This window comes from Corvus hawaiiensis, chromosome 2 (genome assembly GCF_020740725.1).
Source record: "Corvus hawaiiensis isolate bCorHaw1 chromosome 2, bCorHaw1.pri.cur, whole genome shotgun sequence".
Classification (NCBI taxonomy): Eukaryota; Metazoa; Chordata; class Aves; order Passeriformes; family Corvidae; genus Corvus; species Corvus hawaiiensis.
Window position 1 is genome coordinate 41399282 of NC_063214.1, and position 14273 is coordinate 41413554.

The window sequence follows — 14273 nt, forward strand, 5'->3', positions numbered from 1 at the left end:
TTATACACCAGCTTGGTGTCCATTATACAGAGAATCTGCTGATGGAGGAGCCAGTTTAGATTTAGAAATCCAAATCACACTGTGGTCTTGACTTCTCATTGTTGGAGTCCAAGGGTGGCAAGCAGGGCTTTGAGCAATGTTAGCATTAAGACAGGAGTGGCAGTCAGTGGTTACCTCAGTGGTACCTGATTGCTCATCTCCAGCAGGGCTAGGAGAAGTAAGGAACAAATAACATCACTGGGATTTGTCAGTCTGAGCTCTGGGCTGGACATCAGATACCCTGGGGCTACGCTGAATGGATTCCTCTTAAAACAGAGGGATAACTTTCAGAAAAACTTTCACTTTCACTGTAGCATTTTCAGTGATGATAAATCCACCTCAGTCCTTGCCAACTTGCTCTATTTAATGGACTTTACGTTTAAAATGCGGAGCCTCATTTGTAATCTTTATTTGTCTAGTTTTTACTTCCAGGCACTGGATGTTGACATAAACCCTGCCTGTGAGGAAAAAAGAAGAGACAAAGTAGCAGGAGCATGCTATGGGTAAGGTTGATCTCATCTAAATCTCGACATTGCAGTGCATAGCCTCATACCTTCCCTGAGGACAACACAGCCAACAGCTGGTTTTAGGCTGGGATACACTTGATCTGTCTGTAGACACCTGCATTAGATTGTCCATGAGCCCACACTGACCTGCAGCTCGTTTGGCCAGCTGAGCACATGATGTGGACTGCTCCTCATTGCCCACCCAGTCACTGGTGAGTGCAGTTCCATAGCACAATGCCAAGAATCAACCTCCCTAAAGGTTCTGATACTGGATGATAATTTCCTACTTGTAATTACATTTCCAACCTGTCAGTTAGCCAGTTGTTAATCTACCTAATGTACATGGCATTGATTTCTCATTGTTCTTCTTTTTAAATCAAATTTCACTCTGATACCATCTCAGATGCTCTGCAGATGAACTATAAAAATGTCAAAGAAAAGCAAGACAATGGAAGCCTCAGGGCATCTCAGTGGATCCTGCCAGCCCAGGCAACAACAAAGTACTCCCCAGATGCTGGTGTTTTCTGCTTTATGTGGCAGCTGTCTAGGCTGAGAAAAGTTAATGAAAACTGAAACTGTATAGAGTTATTGGCATGGATACTTCTAAGGGTCAAAGGAGGTAAATCCACATGTGGAGATGTAAACTGGGGTCCTCCAGTGCTCAAGTGAATTTTTTATATAGGGGGGAAAGAAAAAGAAAGGAATACTGAACTGGAGGCTGTAACCCATGAACAGAATGGCTTCATGGGAGCTCAGTCATTATCCCCCATGCTAGCAACACCTCAAGGACCTTGGGTCTGCTGGACTGGAACAACTAGACATTTGGGCATTAAGTAGAGGACAGAATTACTTTTATATTTATTTTACTTGCAGCTAATTGCTTCCAAAACTTTGTCCGACCTTGATGAATGTTTTCTTTCTAAGTTTGCTGGGGGATGTTCTGAGGAGAGAGTCATATAAGGATGGAAAATGGTAAACATTCATGAGAGTTACAGTAATTGTGTCTTTGCCATTTTCCTCTCTTCACACAAAGCGGAGCGCTTTTAGTGGTATGAAATTTAGGGAAGCTTTGCAAGGGCCAAGTATGGCTGAGTATGCCAGGTACCCCTGACAGCAGTAAGATTCTCGTGTTTGAAGTTGCTGTGAGTTTCTGTGGTGACGCTGGGTGGTAACACGGTGGTGGTGGTGACGCTCTTCAGCAGTGTCCTTTGCTGCTCTCTCAGGAAGCTGTGGATCTATTGCCAGCCATGCCAAGCCTGTTAGCACAGAAAGGCTTTAATGTCAAACTTTGGGTCTCTGCAGGGTAAAAGCAGGAGAAGTTGAGCACAACAGTGGAGTGAAAAGGTATCTCCAGATGTAGGCATTTGCCTGTCAGAGCTGCTGTATGGGATGGATCGTGGGCTGCATCAAAAGCAGCGTGGCCAGCAGGGTGAAGGAGGGGATTCTGCCCCTCTGCTCTGCTCTGGTGAGACCCCACCCACAGTGCTGCATCCAGCTCTAAGGTCCCCAGCACAGGAAAGATGCACTGAGTGGGTCCAGAGGAGGCCACAAAAATGATCAGAGGGATGGAGCACCTCTCCTATGGAGACAGTTGGAGAGATTTGGGGTTGTTCAGCCTGGAGAAGAGAAAGCTCCAGGGAGACCTCATTGTGGCCTTCCAGTACCTTAAGGGGGCTTATAAAAAAGAGGGAAGGGGACTTTTTATATAAGCAGATGACAGGACAAGGGGCAATGGTTTTAAAATGAAAGAGGGTATTTATAGATTAGATAATAAATTCTTTACTTAAAGGTTGGTGAGGCATAGGAGTAAGTTGCCTGGAGAAGCTGTGGATGCCCAATCCCTGAAAGTGTTCAAAGCCAGGTTGGATGGGGCTCTGAGCAACCTCACCTAGTAAGTGGCATCCCTGCCCATGGCAGGGGGCTTGGAACTAGATGATCTTTAAGGTCCCTTCCAAGCCCTTTACATTCTATGATTCTATGGTCAGGAAGCAGGGTGATGACCTTGGCATGAGGACATTGGGGTTTCACTCTTACCTGGGTCGTGCAGCAGGTCTGTGCCCTGGATCAAGTGAAGCATGTCAGCTTGGTCTGCTCCTGCTCCACATAGTGGGATGGACAGGTCCTCAAACTAGGTCACCCCTAAATCTCTCTGTATGCTTGAATCAGCATACAGCAGCTGTGATTTAACGAGAGCCCTGTTCTCCTGGCGCTGAGGTAATGATAGCTTTGGTGCCTCCCTTGGCTAAGCACGACCTCACATGCTCCCACTCAATCACTGCTGTGTGAAAGACTCCAGTGGGTGACTGCCTGGGACCATAGTCAATGGCAACGCTTTTGATTTTTAAACCAGTTTCTTTCCCTTTTCTAGACACATTATAATTAATATTTCATGGCAATCTCCGAGACATGGGAGACAATTTCCAGTCTTGGTTTAACAAAGTATATCAACAGGACTGCTGTGCATAGGAAGGTTAGTGTGCCCAGGTGTTCACTAACACTAGCACAAAACATAAGGTTATGTGCTATTTTTCTGATGAGGAGCAGAATCTCCACCTTGCTGAGGATAGATGTTGTAAAAGAGATGAATGATCCCCACAGGGAGCAGAGTCATCAAAGCCGTATCTAGAGTGCAGGGCTGACAGACCTCCTCCTGAGCCACGGCAGGTGCCTTGGTACAATTCAGAGTCTTGTGGCTCCTTGCTCAGCTTGCTGCAGAAATGCATGGTGGCACCAGCAGAGCTTCTCACCTTGTGCATGCACATGCTGGAAGTAAATCATAGATCAGCACCTTGTTTTCACCTCAGCAGCTCACTTGGCTGTGAGAGTTGCTCTGCTGCGGGGTATTTTGGTTATGCTAGTAAATATCTTCCTTTCAACAGCGCCAGGTGTTTCCACTCACAGCAGCTCCCACAATAACTTTGGAAAGGTACTGTGAATGTGGTTCCTGCTGGCTGTTGTGGGTGGATTGCAACTGACCCCTGGTAAGATGCTGCACAGCTGCTGAGGGAATGTCAGCCATCTGTGAGCCATTACTACAGAGTCCTCCTGAATCTTCAATTCAGCTCACATCTGAATGATCCATCTCACTGGGGGATGTTCTCAGTCCATCAGACTTCAGGCTAGAGGCCAAAATCACTATTTAGCTGGGTTTCTTGTCTTCCAAGCCATTAAGAATTTATGCAAACAAGGTATTGGGGGCTCTTCTGTACTCATCTGTAACTTGAATCTTTTGGGATCTTGCCTTCAGGATTTTAGGATTTTGTGTCCCTGCAGGAAAGTTTAGGATCAGTTTCCAGCACCCTTCTGTCATCACAGTCCTCTGAGTTCTCACACACCAGTTTGTGTATGTCACATAGCATCCTGTTGCTCTGCTAGGGTAAAACTTTGACACAAATGATTTACCAGGTTTTAGACAAAATTCACCCAATAGTCTCTCTGGCACCTCTGTTCTTCTATCTGGTTAAGTTTTTGTAAATGGTGGCTATGTAAATCTTTCTTATTGAATAGTTAAGGGCTGTTGCTTTATCTTGCTTACCTGCTGCTGCCCTACCAGATCATATAGAGGGGATGTCTCACACATTCCCAGGCTGAGGGATCCACTGGCAGATACTGCAGTGGGTAGAGACACGTGGAAAAAATTCTGCAGTATGAAGGAGAGCTTTGTAAAGTATACAAGGAATGGTGCAGAACTGATATTACTTCTGGACTGCTGTGGCAGTTGCACTGCTTTCATTCATTTGTGTTTTTAGAGGTGTGATGTGCTTTCCAGGGATGATTATGCTAAACCCCTTGCTGTGTAATGGAAACAGGTCTGCTCACCAGTTTGGTTTTTTTTTTTTTTTAATCAAGAATACCCAATCTATCAGACATTAAGTTGTCTTCTTTGTGGTGAGAAAAGTATGTGACTTGGGAGCACCCTAAGTGTTGGAGCAGAACTATAGCTTTGCTTTCTGGTGGAATACCAGGGGCACCTTGAAGCAACCACTGCTGGGGCCCAAGGTGTCCCGTGGTCCTCACCACAAGATTGTACTCCACCACCATGTGACTTTAATCACTGCTGAATTCAAACTCACATATTCTCCTTGGATGAAGAGAACGCCTCTTTATTTCTCAGTGAGGACTTTAAATAAATCATTAGTGGAGAAAGCAAAGGGGAGAGTGATGCTGTCTGTGCCATACTCTAACTGCTGAATTCATCACAGCCTTTCAAATGAAGCCCCACATTTAATTGTGTTTCTCTTCTAGTGCAGTGGTTGGGAAACACTCCTGTTTCTCCACCTGCTGCAAGGGGATGAGAATGCTCGTTCCCCCCATGATATTGCAAACATCCCAGCTGCGAGGGAGGAGGTTTCTCTGAAACAAAGCCTTGGCCAGGTATGAAACGGCAAGGATGGTGCCCACGGTGAGAAGCACGGTGAATGTTTTAAAGGGGAAGAGCTGGCTGTAGGTCCCGTTCACCAGGGAGCAGGCTGGGTAGAGGATGACTGGGGGGATGCTCAGGGCAGGCTCCCCTGCCAGTAGCCGCAGCAGGAGCCCAACCAAGAAGCCAGCAGCTGATCCATAGGTGTTCGTGCTGGGAGCAAAGAGGGCACAGCAGAGCTGGGGGAAGAGAAGGGCGTACACCAGCTCCCCACTGAGGAACCAGAGGTCATACACAGAGCTGGAGTAAAAAGCCAGACCAGCAGCCCCAGCCCCAAACACCAACATGGAGGTCCTCATGGCCCACAACACCTCTGTCTCTGAAGCCTGTAAAGCAGAGATTGCAGCATTAGAGACACAGTGTTTTCTGGCAGGATGGCCCAGCATTGCGCTGGCCTGGGCTGGTTCTTGCCAAGCCCTTGATGCTTTCAGGCACTACTTGCCACCAGCAGCCAGGCAAAGCAGGGTCCCCTGGAGGTGCCCTCTGACTTTAAGGGTCATGGTTTTATGCTGTTTCCATTAACACCTTAGCCCAAATTTTATACCAGTCATGTTAGAATGAGCAAAGCTCACCAGTATGGGGTATTGGTACCCCTACCAAGGATACGAACACCCCTGGATTATGTTTGGAGCTCTATCTCCAGAAATCTCTTCAGCAGCTGAAGGACACACACCTTCAGCCACAGACTGGTTTAGAAATAGCCTTGAAACAAGACTGTCTTTCCTGACACCAAAACTGCTGAATGCTGCAACCAGGTACCTTTTTCCTCAGGATTTTCCTGTAGATATTGTGAGCAAACATGGAGCCAGTGGAGAGAAGAGCTGAATCTGCAGAAGACATCGCAGCAGCAGCAATGGCCCCCAAACCAGTAATGGAGATATACGCTGGGCAGAGATGTTGCAAAACAAGTGGCAGTATCATTGCTGACTCCCCTCTCTCGAATGGACTGGGAAGACCATAGCTTGTCTGATTCCAGTCTTTAAAACAAGGCAAGGAAAAGTCACAACAAATCCTTTGTGGACATTTCTGCTGTCTTTGAAGTTGCCTTTTCACAGGGGCCAGTCACAGAAGGGCTAAGAACTGAGATCCACTCAGTATTTTAGGACTTAGATTAATTTTTGGGTTCTTTTGTGAACTTTTGTGATTCTCCTTAGCATGCTGCAGCTCCCACTAGATCAAAGATTTCCCTTTCCTCAGCAGCATCTATAGAATTACATATGCTTTGTGTGATTCCAGAATTGGCTCAGTTAAAGGTCAACCTCTAGACACTGCTCATGAGGATAAGGGAATTGGATGAACTCCTGACTTCAGCTGATTTCCTTAAATGTTCAGTGATCTGGCTGCTCTTTCACCCTTGCTCACAGCCAACACAGGACTGATCCCCTGCATGAAGGCTGTGAGTTTACAAGACTGAACTTCTTGATTCCTTCAAGCAAGAACCTTATTAACAATCTGTAGTAATATTCCTGGGTCTTACATGTCTAAGGCATTAACAGAAGGAAGCATAAAATTTCTTCTAAAATACAGGGTTTTAGAGAGTCTGCCTTCATCTTTCCTCAGTGTAAGGTCTGTGAAAAGTCATTTCATCATAAGGAAATAGCTTTAAACAAATCTTGGGGCTGTTTAAATGTCTTTAAATAGTTGTGCACTGTACCTCAGAAGGCTCTGCATTTCTGGTACAGATCACCTATCTTGGTGTCAAGGGCCACAGGCCTGGGTAATTTGAAGTCTCTATCGGGACTTCTTTTAATCACCTTTGCCAAAAACATGTTGATTACTCAGAGACAAACGATTCATTTTACCTGTTGATGCTGCAACTGCCCCGATGAGCACCGAGGGGATGGCCATTGCAAAGCACCCGAGTCCAGAGAGGTAGGAGATGAGCCTTGCCTGTCCTGTCGAGGCAGCAGAGAGCACCCTTTGGAAGTAAGTCTGCCACGGGATGCTCCCAAGCACCTGAAACATTCATAGGTTACCAGTGGTACCCACCAGGCTGCTGGCTGATGTACGGCATCATCCACAATAATCTTTAGTGTTATCAAATTCTCATTTCAAATGCGTAAATGTTGCCCAGCTCTAACCTCTTGAAGATGATATTTCTGATAGTTGAGAATTCCCTTTTCCTTTGGTTTCATTGCCAAGGACGTGAAATTTAAATGAAAGCAGGTAAAGCAGACTGAGAAAGCTGAAAAATGGTTGCTTGGAATGGTGAGTGAGGCACAGAGAAAGTGAAAGGAAAGTTTTTCAGGAATGCAACTTTTGTAAATAAATCTACCCGAACTTAGATATTTTGCATTTAAAATGAAAAATAAAACCACAATTTTCACTTTCTTAGTGCACAAAATTAATCAGATAAAATCTGAAGATTCTGTCCTCACCAAACAAGCTTCTGTGTGTCACTATTATCAGTTCAGTAAGAGCAGAAAAACCTCCTGTACTCTTGGCTAGATTGGTAACTCAAAAGTTGTGTCGTGCACTGGAGCCAATGGCACTGTGCTTGCTGATGAACTGCAGTCTTGTCATTTTAATTTATTATGTTTTTTCAAATAGAGGGAACTTTACACACTTATGTTAAAAGCACACTATTGAGGCTGCAAGACAAGCATCTCAAAAGGTAGGAAATTACTCATTTAGGTGCCAGGAGAGAAACTGACTCTTTGGATGGTCTTACTCAAGAGGTATGTTCCTCCATGTGGGTTAGGGATGGAGTGTCCTTACTGCTTCTTTTCATCCCATAGCTGAGCCCTGGGTCTCCCCAGTCCATTTAGGTTGCTGCAGGGGGTGCTGAGGAACGGTTTTACACATCCAGTCCCTGTCAACTGGCCTTGCAATATAGGGCTCCTGGCTGGAAGAACCCACACACTTTCCAGACAGAAAGTCCCCACACAATTACTCCCCCCAACCACTTGTCCAAGAAATACTCCGTACCAAGTAGAAGAAGTCATCCAGCCATCTTCCAAGATAGTGTTTTTCTATCTTCCCAATCCAAGGGTCTTGGTAAGATTGATGGGTTGCAGTGTAATAAATACTTTCCGTTGCAGAATTCACCAGGGCAAAGGGGATACAGATCCACTAGGATAGAAATGGAAATCGTTAACCATTTTCCCAATGTCCTTGTTCTTGGAGAACAGATATTTAAATTAGGGTAGATGTAGAATGTAAAGTTACATAAGATTAAATCTAGACTTAGAGTCTTCCTTTCTCCCCCTTCCTTGCTCTAAATCTACATGTTTGTGTTTCGTGGCATCATCAAGAACATGTCTATAATTCAGGTTAATTGGTACTTTCTGTAGACAGATCTCTCTCCATTTAAGATGGTTCCTCCATTCAAGATGGTTCCTCCATTCAAGATGATTCTGGACAGGTTCTGCAAACTTCACTTTTGTGCAGACCTTTCTGTGTTCACCCAGCAAGGCCAATGGCTTGTGTGAGCACAGTCTGAAATGCATAAGGTACAAAGACTTATAAAGACTGTAACATTTTTCAGGAAACCTGTTCTCCTAAAGAGGACCTGTAGGTGAAGGAAGTTGATTTTGGTCTGAGACATGCCAAAAATAAGAGCAGGATTTTTCCCTTTAGTTAGAAAACTGGTAACAAAGAAATGCACAGGACTTGCCAGGCTGAGGGTAATGAAAACCATCTGGATGACATCAGTGTAGGCAACGGAGTAGAGGCCTCCCTGTAGAGTGTAAAGTATGACAGTGCATGCCGAGATGGTGATAGCCAAAGAGCCTCCAATATCCAAGATGACCCTCATTGTTGCTCCTGCAGACAAGGACAGCAGTCAAGTATTTTAGGACAGATTTTGTACATGAAGAACACAGAATAAATAAGGATATGTTACTCCTGTGGTGCCAGTACAACACAGTGTATGAAAAATGCAGTCTACAGAGAGTGTGCAGAGTGGGAACTGGAGAAAGCACATTTCCTTCCTGCTTTTACTGCCTCACCGTGCTGCATTGCCATTGCCAAGGCATTTTGCCTTCTTACATCTGCTCTCCTACAGGCAAGAGGAAAGTACAAACTCACACTGGCAGATTTCTCTATTATAATATAATGAATATATAGCCCTATTTGTTTAAAGCCTGAAAACATGTTTTCCAGAAATGAGAAATGCTTGTTCCCCTCCCAAAAGGAGACAGGAAGCACAGCTTTCCACAATTCCCAGATGTATATTACACTCTGACAAGTCCACATGACCTTTAACAAATATAACAGGAAAACAAGTATTTACCCAGGGATGCCAGGATAGCTGCAAACCAGAACACCTCTCCTAGCAGTGGCGGAATGAAGAGTAAGGTTCCCATCATGTTCCCATAAGTTTCTTGAAGGGGGTCCATCACTGTCATGTAATTCTTGGATCTCATTGGATTTACAAAGAAGAAACCACCTATCAGAAATTAATGACATTTTGGTAGAATTTTGCATGTTTTATACTCCAGGGAAAAAAAGAGGTAAGAATAGTATGGTATTTGAGTCTCAGACCCACCTAGTGAGCATGGAATTCATACATAATTGATCTTAGAGAATGATGCAGCCAACCAGACACTGGGGCTTAAATTCACCTGCTAAAAGTGGGGTTTCATCCATTCAAGAGGTCCCAGCTTATAAAGGGTATCTGCTTACAGCTGACATATATGACCAGGCACTTTTGGCATGCCTACATCTTTCTGGAGTGGCTACTGGAGGCCAAGGAAGACCCCTATGTCACCCCAAACAGCATAAAATATCTGTGTGACTGTAAGAGGAATTTAGCTCAGTGGACACCCATATATAATCTCCTCTCCATCCCCAATGACCTACCAATCTGAGACATAAAGTTTTCTGAAATGCATCCTGTGGAAGATGTCAGTAGACAGAGTGAGGCATTGAAGACTCCTATTTGGCTAAAAAGGAGGCAAAGTTTGTCCTTGGTCATGTGATGCAACCTGTGGATACATGGTCCTTTTCTGATTACATTTTTCATTTTGGTGGCTTCATTGTCTCTTCCCAGAACTACATTGAGCAGAGTCCCACCCACCTTCATCTAAATATTATACTTCATAAATATTAGACTTCAGATGTGCAGCCATCATTAAAACCAAAGAACATGTATTGTGTCTAACCCTGAAGCCAACAGGACTGCTTGTCTGGGCACCACTGACCTGAGCAAAGATTGCAGGATCAGACCTGCACTCTTCAGTTTCATTAGTAAGAATTACTCACATAAGCAATGCTGGCAATATATGTCCAAGCCTGATTCATATTCACGTCAGTTGGACTCTTTTCTTTGACTTGACAATAAAGGTTATTGTTCTTTTAGAAAGTCCCGTGTAAGGTCTGCACAGGTCTCCTTGCTTTCATCATCCTGTGTCCCTAGAGAGTTACGGTATAACACAGTGTGGCCTGGAAGCAACTTTGGTCTTGGCAAGAGAGCTGAACCTCAGCACGAGTCCAGTAATTCTCTGAGTTAGAAATGGCAACTCAGGTACAGAACACTGCACACGTAGCTTAGTTTCAACAAAAAAAGAGAGCAGCTATAAAGTGGGATAAGCTGGATGCACAACCCATTCATCCTGAGACAAGACTATTCAGAAGAATGCATCTTAGTGGAAAAATCAAAGTCCTATTATTTCATCACACAGAAATTCCAAGGAAAAAATTAGATACCAATACTCTCAATTGTCTGTGCATTAGAGACCATGTGAAAAAAAGCAATATGCACATAGACACACTCTTCTAAATTCTCAGATAAAATTTTTGTCCTATAAATTGCTACAAGCAGGCAAAACTCCACACTAGCTCCAAACTACCCTGACTTGTTATGTTTCAGTTCAGAGGTTAGCATTAGAAATGCTTATTCTCAATATACAGGAGACTGAAAAAACAAAATCACATTTAAAATGTACCCTATATTCTGTTACATATGTTAATATACTCCTATGATATAGTTTTAAAGCTTATGTGTCCTAATTACATGAATTATTTACCAATAGCAAGGGACAAGGCAAATCCCAGAGGTGCCTGGACCCACAATAATCCTTTTGAAGGCAGGTAGACGATTTCAGCTGTGCTCTCGATATATGCTCCTCCAACCCAGGTGGCTGTAAACATGGAAGACAAAGATCAGGTCAAAGGTCAGAATTGAGAGACGTATTCTCAACTAGCCTTGTAGGACACTGAGAGCTTGTAAACATTTTTCTCATACACATATTTAATCACACCTCTATTTTCTTTGCAAAGTTTTCTCCCATACAGAGATGTGCTGCTGACTACAGATAATAGTATTAGAATCTCACTCTAAATAGTTTTCCAGCTTCAAGAATTCATATCTGTGTGTGCATGGAAAAGCTCAATGTTTAAACATTTAGAGGCAATTTGAATATAGTCATTTTTAATTACATTTTTTTCTCAGAGGAAGAGTTTTGCTAGAGGAAATAGAATTGCCTTTGAGAATTGCCCTCCTTGAAGAGCATTGCTTACAGGGCCTAAGAAAGCAGACATTAGGGAAAACAAATGCAAGCAGACATTGCAGTCAGATAACAAACTTACAACAATGTCTTAGCCAGGCAAATGCCACTGCGGGATGCCTTTACAAAAAAAAGGTCAGGGAAGCAAATTTCAGATTATGCCAGGCAGCAAGGAGAGAAAAGGGAAGCTGAGGGAAACTCTGTTTAAGAGAGAGACCAATGCTCACCATGAATGAGAGTTTATTCCACACAGAACTGGACTTTTCCATGAGTAAAATTCTTCTGTTATGTTGGATAACAGAAACTGGTTCACAATTAAGACCACAGTCCTCCTTAATAAAAAGTGTTGTATTCTTTTGTCACTCTTAAAATAAACTCTTAACTCTTAACTAAACTCTTAAATGAATCTCTTTAATTTAAAAGAATCTACATAAACATTAGGTTCTGCTCAGTGAGGAGAGGTTTTTAAGAATCCATCCCAAAATGATTCATGAAACCATACTCCTTTAAAGTCACACTTAGGCAAAATCTACCCTGACATTAAAGGAGTTCACTTCCTTTGAAAGAAAAGTCACCCAGATCTATGCAATACATGTGCTTTAAGAAGAATTTTTTAAAGTCTTAAGAAAGCTTACCTGTTGCAGTAAACAATCCAAGGAAAACATTTATATTCCTGCCTCCAACCATGGCCATCTCTGTTGGGTTCCTGTTCTGCTGATCCTTTCTGCTTTTCCAAGAAGCCCAAATTCCAGTAGCTAAAGTTAACGTAAAAAATACACTCACAGATACTAAGCCTGGTATATTTAGAGCCATTTTGTGTTGTTGAATTTAGGTTATAGAGAGGAATAATGGCGTGATGATAATGTTCTTTGATCGAGTACACAATCAGAAAAAATCAGTAAAAATAGTGGTGCCTTGTAAAGAAACTGCTGAGTATTTGCTGGACTTTGCAACAAAAGAAGCAGTATGAAACAGAGTGATAAACCCAAAAGTCTGGAGAACTGGATGCAGAGTCTCAGTCTTTGGAAAGACACTGGCAGTTCTGCAGCCTTCCCCGTTCTCCAGTAGATATCCAATCCTATTTTTGTGAGGAGCAGAGATTAAGAGCATAGGAGTTATTGTTGATATGCGTAATGGAAGACTGATGTGAGGGGTAATACCAGATTGGTTTAAAGTAGGAGAAATGTTATCTTTTGTCTGATATGAAATGGTATGAAGATAATCCGTATTTCTCTGGGTTCTAGGCACAAGGCTAAAGCAGAAGATAGGGCTAAGAACTTGTCTGTTTAAAGCTGACTGAACCAAACTCTCAGTAATGATCACAATAAACCTAGGAAACAGTAAAAGAAGATTTACCATTCACCAGTGAAAGGACCTACATGATGATACTCAAAGCAAGCATTGGAAACTGGTAGGAAAGTGAGCTGGTGGTGGACTCTTCAATTAAACTATAGGAATGATACAGACTTTTTGAAACTACTTTGTGAAACTCCCTGTAAACAGAAATAATTGTGGGAAAAAACCTCATATATGCATTCCAGAATTAAGCTGGTTACATTTCTTGTAGAGTTGCCACACCGATATCTTTTTAGTTGCTCTGTCAGTCTTTACCATCTGTCCACGTACGGCTCTTTATAACCAATTCTATGTCAAATCTGCCCTTTTCAGGGTACATGTATGGCTTTCCTGGATACCCTTGTTCATCAGTGGAGTGGGCAGCTCCTTTCCACGGGGAAATCTCAGATGTCTTCTTCTCAGATGCACTCTGAGTGAAAGACCAAATCTTTAGGAAGGTTTTCTGCAGTGTGCCAGCTCCTGCAGACAGACAGGGGTAGCTGAGCATGGAAAGGACAGTGGCACAGGCTAAGCAGATCCTGTTGGCAGGATGTGGTAGGAACACACAGGCACATAGGTGATGGCTGTGGAAAGAAAGGGGGAGAAGTGCAGGAACTCCATGTTTTCTGTGACACCTCTCTGTACAAGGGGAAATAAAGGTTTTGGTAAGATATGCACAGATCTGGTGGGAAGACTCTATAATTAGTGCTTAAAAAGAAGTGAAAATTAAAAGGGATGAAAAAGCCTGACAACCAGATGATTACTTAACCTACCTTAGGAGAAATATTCCTTTATATTTATAACCAAATGCTATTTTAACTGAGTAATGCCTTTTAAAATTGACCCAATGATTTAAGTATCAAAAGGGACACTGTGCATTTAAAAGGCACATTTTTTGGATGGTAATTAGAAACACTCCTTTCCACCTTAAATGAACCTGCTACAAGGTCCTAGAAAGTGCAGCTCCATTATTGTGGGTGTCAGTGGAGACATTGGTGTCTCTGGTTTGCCTTCCTTGCTCAAAATGGGTGTTTCAAAATCTTTTAAAACACTGTACACATACTAAGTTTTTTTCTATGAACAAATGTTTCACAGCATATTTTGTAGACAGGAACAGGAAAAGGTTGAAGGTGCATGTGGCTGAGGGTGAGTGCAGCCAGGTCTCAGCCTTCTCTGCAGTCAGACATTCCTGGGAGGACATACCTGACCTTGCATCCTTCATGGGAGGGTCAACTAAATTCAACAAGCCCAAAGCAAGATTTGAATTTGTTCTTTGACATCTGCAGAGGATGTCTGGACTGTCCCTGCTTTTCTTCATCTCTTGGAAAAAATGCCAAAAAACTGTCAGGCATAAAATTCTCCAGGGAAACTTCATTTAAAGACCCAGAGGGGTGGAGGGCAGATGTGGTAGGACACAACAAAAGTGAAAATATTACATGATGGGATGAAAGAGACTTAGAGAAAGAGGATGTGTAAGATAGTTCATCTGAATCGGGAGAGGTTTTGCTGATACACAGTGCAAGG

The 14273-nt window shown here is 43.1% G+C and overlaps 1 protein-coding gene across 1 annotated transcript; it reads right to left on the minus strand.

Moving 5' to 3' along the window:
• Positions 1–1379: 1379 nt before the first annotated feature.
• Positions 1380–14273, minus strand: LOC125321153 (high affinity choline transporter 1-like). The gene is made up of 9 exons (XM_048293547.1): positions 12050–14273; positions 10935–11048; positions 9200–9355; positions 8345–8730; positions 7894–8037; positions 6768–6921; positions 5725–5942; positions 2580–5291; positions 1380–1841 (listed from the first exon to the last, which is right to left on the minus strand). Exons 1-8 carry the CDS (start codon positions 12225–12227, stop codon positions 4770–4772), a joined length of 1872 nt encoding a protein of 623 aa, XP_048149504.1. The 5' UTR covers positions 12228–14273; the 3' UTR covers positions 1380–1841; positions 2580–4769.

Coding starts and splice junctions, on each gene's coding strand:
- LOC125321153 (XM_048293547.1), bottom strand. CDS start 12,227: ATGGCTCTAAATATACCAGGCTTAGTATCTGTGAGTGTATTTTTTACG. Junction 5,943..6,767: donor GGCAGTTGCAGCATCAACAG/GTAAAATGAATC, acceptor CTTGTTTTAAAG/ACTGGAATCAGACAAGCTAT. Junction 5,292..5,724: donor GGAAAATCCTGAGGAAAAAG/GTACCTGGTTGC, acceptor TCTGCTTTACAG/GCTTCAGAGACAGAGGTGTT.